This window comes from Salvelinus namaycush, chromosome 1, assembly GCF_016432855.1.
Source record: "Salvelinus namaycush isolate Seneca chromosome 1, SaNama_1.0, whole genome shotgun sequence".
In the NCBI taxonomy this organism is placed as follows: Eukaryota; Metazoa; Chordata; class Actinopteri; order Salmoniformes; family Salmonidae; genus Salvelinus; species Salvelinus namaycush.
Genome location: NC_052307.1, coordinates 4,729,188 through 4,735,187, shown reverse-complemented (window position 1 = coordinate 4,735,187; position 6,000 = coordinate 4,729,188). Strand labels below are relative to the sequence as shown.

At 50.1% G+C, this 6,000-nt stretch overlaps 1 protein-coding gene across 1 annotated transcript in view; it reads right to left on the bottom strand.

The window, feature by feature from the left end:
* LOC120050147 (protein unc-13 homolog B-like) overlaps positions 1-6,000 on the bottom strand; it is a 96,062-nt gene that overhangs the window by 1,977 nt on the left and 88,085 nt on the right. The window contains exons 25-29 of the mRNA XM_038996817.1: positions 5,497-5,620; positions 2,214-2,258; positions 1,676-1,747; positions 1,121-1,268; positions 97-153 (exon numbers count right to left, since the gene is read on the bottom strand). Coding sequence (XP_038852745.1) covers positions 97-153; positions 1,121-1,268; positions 1,676-1,747; positions 2,214-2,258; positions 5,497-5,620 — 446 coding nt within the window. The remainder of the gene's footprint in view (positions 1-96; positions 154-1,120; positions 1,269-1,675; positions 1,748-2,213; positions 2,259-5,496; positions 5,621-6,000) is intronic.

The window sequence follows — 6,000 nt, the reverse complement described above, 5'->3', positions numbered from 1 at the left end:
CATGATTACTAACTGTTATCTTCATTGATAACAAAACATATTGTGGTACATCATACAGAACGACAAGAGACACCAATCTTTACTACAGTAACTTACCTCTTTCAGGCCAAACCTTCTCACTTGGAGTAATCCTGATGCCCATCTCATTATGAACTGGGAGAGAGAGACAGAGACAGAGAAAGAGACACAGAGAGAGAGAGACACAGAGAGACAGAGAAAGAGACACAGAGAGAGAGAGACACAGAGAGACAGAGAAAGAGACACAGAGAGACAGAGAGACAGAGAAAGAGACACAGAGACACAGAGAGACAGAGACACAGAGAGACAGAGACACAGAGAGACACAGAGACACACAGAGACAGAGACACAGACAGAGACACAGACAGAGAGACACAGACAGAGAGACAGAGGCAGAGGCAGAGACAGAGGCAGAGACAGAGACAGAGAGAGAGACAGAGAGAGAAATATATTAGGAGAGAGAGAGAGTGAAGGATATTAGTAGAGAGAGAGTGAAAGATATTAGTAGAGAGTGAAAGATATTAGTAGAGAGTGAAAGATATTAGTAGAGAGAGAGTGAAAGATATTAGTAGAGAGAGAGTGAAAGATATTAGTAGAGAGAGAGTGAAAGATATTAGTAGAGAGAGAGTGAAAGATATTAGTAGAGAGTGAAAGATATTAGGACAGAGAGAGAAAGAGAGAGAGAGAGAGATAATCGGAGAGAGAGAGTGAAAGATATTAGTAGAGAGAGAGTGAAAGATATTAGGACAGAGAGAGAAAGAGAGAGAGAGAAAGAGAGAGAGAGAGATAATCAGAGAGAGCGAAAAACAGGAAAACAAGAAAAGTGAAAACTCTGCTGACCTCTATTGGCATGTTAGTGGAAGTGCATCAATACAGAAGGTTGTCATCAGTCAAACTGTGTGTGTTTGTGTGTGTGAGTGAGAGTGCCTCACCCTGTGTGTGCTGTGTGAGTGAGAGTGCCTCACCCTGTGTGTGTTTGTGTGTGTGAGTGAGAGTGCCTCACCCTGTGTGTGCTGTGTGAGTGAGAGTGCCTCACCCTGTGTGTGCTGTGTGAGTGAGAGTGCCTCACCCTGTGTGTGCTGTGTGAGTGAGAGTGCCTCACCCTGTGTGTGCTGTGTGGTGACAAAGGTCTTAATCAGTGCATCGGTGCTCTGAGAGTAGAGGGACAGAATGTATTTCAGCTTAGACAGCTCAGGACTCTTCTCCACATAGGTCTTCTTCAGACCATTACCGCCCGCATGGAAGTATTGCTGAGAGAGAGAGACAGAGAGACAGAGACACAGAGACAGAGAGAGACAGAGACAGAGACAGAGAGAGAGAGAGACAGAGAGAGAGAGAGACAGAGAGACAGAGACAGAGAGACAGAGAGACAGATAGAGATAGAGATAGAGATAGATGGAGATAGAGATTGAGACCATGTTAGTGCATGTTCACAAATGTATGTTTGTGTAAGCTTGTTTGAAGATATGTGTGTGTGTGCATGTGTGATGTGCGTATGTGTGTCTGCATGTGTAATGTGCGTATGTATGTCTGCATGTGTGATGTGTGTGTGTGATGTGAGACGTGTGTGTGTGATGTGTGATGTGTGTGTGATGTGTGATGTGTGTGTGATGTGTGTGTGATGTGTGATGTGTGTGTGATGTGCGTATGTTTTCACCTTAATAGTTTCCAGCGCAGCCTCCATTATGACACACTGTTTGGTTGTAAGGCTTTTGGCCTCGCCCCCTCCCTATGGCAACCAGAGTAACAGACAGGCATTAGCCACGCCCACTGTGTGTAATAACTCAATACAGAAAACAACAAAGGATATCCTGGCACAGGAGAGCAGATCAACTTGTGGAACCATTTCCGGCCGCATCATGAAGAGTTCAGATCGAGCTCACGCGAGTTAACAAACACTTAGTCAGATTGATTATCTTCGACAACATCGATGATGTCATCAGAGGATTGATTACCAAGCTAGCAAGCCAACGAGACAAGGTCAAACATCCCAAAATAGATCTAGATTAAGTCAGAAGAATAATGTCCTTGTTGATCATACCTAAAGCCCACCGTCTGCTATGTTGTCATGGCCATCACTCACTGGGACGGTGTTAATGAGGTCCGTGTACAGATATTCAAACGTATCGCTTGGTTCTAAACAGAAGGCGTGTCTATAGTATAGACATAGAGGAAGGAGATAAAGTAGTCTGTACCTTCAGGTTAGACAGCCCCTTGGCAGCAGTCAGAATCTGAGCTCCCTGGAGACATAAGAAACATCAGAGGAGGGTGAGGGAGAACAGTGGAACCTTAGTGATATCTGTTTCTTTTATATGTCCAATAAAACATCCTGAGGGTCTACAGGGTGGTGGTGGTAAACTGTCTGATGGACGACAGGAGGTCTAGAGGGTGGTGGTGGTAGACTGTCTGATGGACGACAGGAGGTCTAGAGGGTGGTAGACTGTCTGATGGACGACAGGAGGTCTAGAGGGTGGTGGTGGTAGACTGTCTGATGGACGACAGGAGGTCTAGAGGGTGGTGGTGGTAGACTGTCTGATGGACGACAGGAGGTCTAGAGGGTGGTAGACTGTCTGATGGACGACAGGAGGTCTAGAGGGTGGTGGTGGTAGACTGTCTGATGGACGACAGGAGGTCTAGAGGGTGGTAGACTGTCTGATGGACGACAGGAGGTCTAGAGGGTGGTGGTGGTAGACTGTCTGATGGACGACAGGAGGTCTAGAGGGTGGTGGTGGTAGACTGTCTGATGGACGACAGGAGGTCTAGAGGGTGGTGGTGGTAGACTGTCTGATGACAACAGGAGGTCTACAGGGTGGTGGTGGTAGACTGTCTGATGGACGACAGGAGGTCTAGAGGGTGGTGGTGGTAGACTGTCTGATGGACGACAGGAGGTCTAGAGGGTGGTGGTGGTAGACTGTCTGATGGACAACAGGAGGTCTAGAGGGTGGTGGTAGACTGTCTGATGGACGACAGGAGGTCTAGAGGGGGGTGGTGGTAGACTGTCTGATGGACGACAGGAGGTCTAGAGGGGGGTGGTGGTAGACTGTCTGATGGAAGACAGGAGGTCTAGGGGGTGGTGCTGGTAGACTGTCTGATGGACGACAGGAGGTCTAGAGGATGGTGGTGGTAGACTGTCTGATAGGACGACAGGAGGTCTAGAGGGGGGTGGTGGTAGACTGTCTGCTGGACGACAGGAGGTCTAGAGGGGGGTGGTGGTGGTAGACTGTCTGATGGACGACAGGAGGTCTAGAGGGTGGTGATAGACTGTCTGATGGATGACAGGAGGTCTAGAGGGTGGTGGTGGTAGACTGTCTGATGGACGACAGGAGGTCTAGAGGATGGTGGTAGTAGACTGTCTGATGGACAACAGGAGGTCTAGAGGGTGGTGGTGGTAGACTGTCTGATGGACGACAGGAGGTCTAGAGGGGGGTGGTGGTGGTAGACTGTCTGATGGAAGACAGGAGGTCTAGAGGGTGGTGGTGGTAGACTGTCTGATGGACGACAGGAGGTCTAGAGGGGGGTGGTGGTAGACTGTCTGATGGACAACATGAGGTCTAGAGGGTGGTGGTAGACTGTCTGATGGACGACAGGAGGTCTAGAGGGTGGTGGTGGTAGACTGTCTGATGGACGACAGGAGGTCTAGAGGGTGGTGGTGGTAGACTGTCTGATGGAAGACAGGAGGTCTAGAGGGTGGTGGTGGTAGACTGTCTGATGGAAGACAGGAGGTCTAGAGGGTGGTGGTGGTAGACTGTCTGATGGACGACAGGAGGTCTAGAGGGGGGTGGTGGTAGACTGTCTGATGGACGACAGGAGGTCTAGAGGGTGGTGGTGGTAGACTGTTTGATGGACGACAGGAGGTCTAGATGGTGGTGGTGGTAGACTGTCTGATGGAAGACAGGAGGTCTAGAGGGGGGTGGTGGTAGACTGTCTGATGGACGACAGGAGGTCTAGAGGGTGATGGTGGTGGTAGACTGTCTGATGGACGACAGGAGGTCTAGAGGGTGATGGTGGTGGTAGACTGTCTGATGGAAGACAGGAGGTCTAGAGGGTGATGGTGGTGGTAGACTGTCTGATGGAAGACAGGAGGTCTAGAGGGTGGTGGTGGTGGTAGACTGTCTGATGGAAGACAGGAGGTCTAGAGGGTGGTGGTGGTGGTAGACTGTCTGATGGAAGACAGGAGGTCTAGAGGGTGGTGGTGGTGGTAGACTGTCTGATGGAAGACAGGAGGTCTACAGGGTGGTGGTGGTAGACAGGAGGTCTAGAGGGTGGTGGTGGTGGTGGTAGACTGTCTGATGGAAGACAGGAGGTCTAGAGGGTGGTGGTGGTGGTAGACTGTCTGCTGGACGACAGGAGGTCTAGAGGGTGGTGGTGGTAGACTGTCTGATGGACGACAGGAGGTCTAGAGGGTGGTGGTGGTAGACTGTCTGATGGACGACAGGAGGTCTAGAGGGTGGTGGTAGACTGTCTGATGGACGACAGGAGGTCTAGAGGGTGATGGTGATAGACTGTCTGATGGAAGACAGGAGGTCTAGAGGGTGGTGGTGGTAGACTGTCTGATGGACGACAGGAGGTCTAGAGGGTGGTGGTGGTGGTAGACTGTCTGATGGAAGACAGGAGGTCTAGAGGGTGGTGGTGGTGGTAGACTGTCTGATGGAAGACAGGAGGTCTAGAGGGTGGTGGTGGTGGTAGACTGTCTGATGGAAGACAGGAGGTCTAGAGGGTGGTGGTGGTGGTAGACTGTCTGATGGAAGACAGGAGGTCTAGAGGGTGGTGGTGGTGGTGGTAGACTGTCTGCTGGAAGACAGGAGGTCTAGAGGGTGGTGGTGGTGGTAGACTGTCTGCAGGACGACAGGAGGTCTAGAGGGTGGTGGTGGTAGACTGTCTGATGGACGACAGGAGGTCTAGAGGGTGGTGGTAGACTGTCTGATGGACGACAGGAGGTCTAGAGTGTGATGGTGGTAGACTGTCTGATGGAAGACAGGAGGTCTAGAGGGTGGTGGTGGTAGACTGTGTGATGGAAGACAGGAGGTCTAGAGGGTGGTGGTGGTAGACTGTCTGATGGAAGACAGGAGGTCTAGAGGGTGGTGGTGGTAGACTGTCTGATGGACAACAGGAGGTCTAGAGGGTGGTGGTGGTAGACTGTCTGATGGAAGACAGGAGGTCTAGAGGGTGATGGTGGTGGTAGACTGTCTGATGGACGACAGGAGGTCTAGAGGGTGGTGGTGGTAGACTGTCTGATGGACAACAGGAGGTCTAGAGGGTGATGGTGGTGGTAGACTGTCTGATGGAAGACAGGAGGTCTAGAGGGTGATGGTGGTGGTAGACTGATGGTATATACAGATTTGTGAGGAGGGCAGATAGACTGATGGTATATACAGATTTGTGAGGAAGGCAGATAGACTGATGGTATATACAGATTTGTGAGGAGGGCAGATAGACTGATGGTATATACAGATTTGAGAGGAGGGCAGATAGACTTACGAAACCATTGTTACTCTGAGGTAAGATGATGGTCTTCTCCAAGCTGCTCAGAACAATCTTCCACAGATCCTTCAGTATTCTCTTCAGAACCGTCTTCTCACAGGTGTCAGCAAACAGACTCAGACTGGGGTTATGGGGAGAAGAGAGACACAGAAACACTGAGCCCTACTGTAACCTCTTTCCCCAGTTACAGACAGTAGCATGTTTGACACAATATCAGAGCCCAGAACCAACTCCCCTGTGTGCCAGCTAGTTCTGTACCAAACATGCTACTTGATCCAACATGGTCTCAGTGTGAGACTCACACACACAAGTCTACCATCCAAAATAGCATTGCCTAGGAAACTGCATCTTTTTTTGCTGCCCAAAATGGCGTCTGTTATGAATGTACACTACAAGCCCATCCCTGCATCAAAATGGCATCTGTTATGAATGTACACTACAAGCCCATCCCTGCATCAAAATGGCATCTGTTATGAATGTACACTACAAGCCCATCCCTGC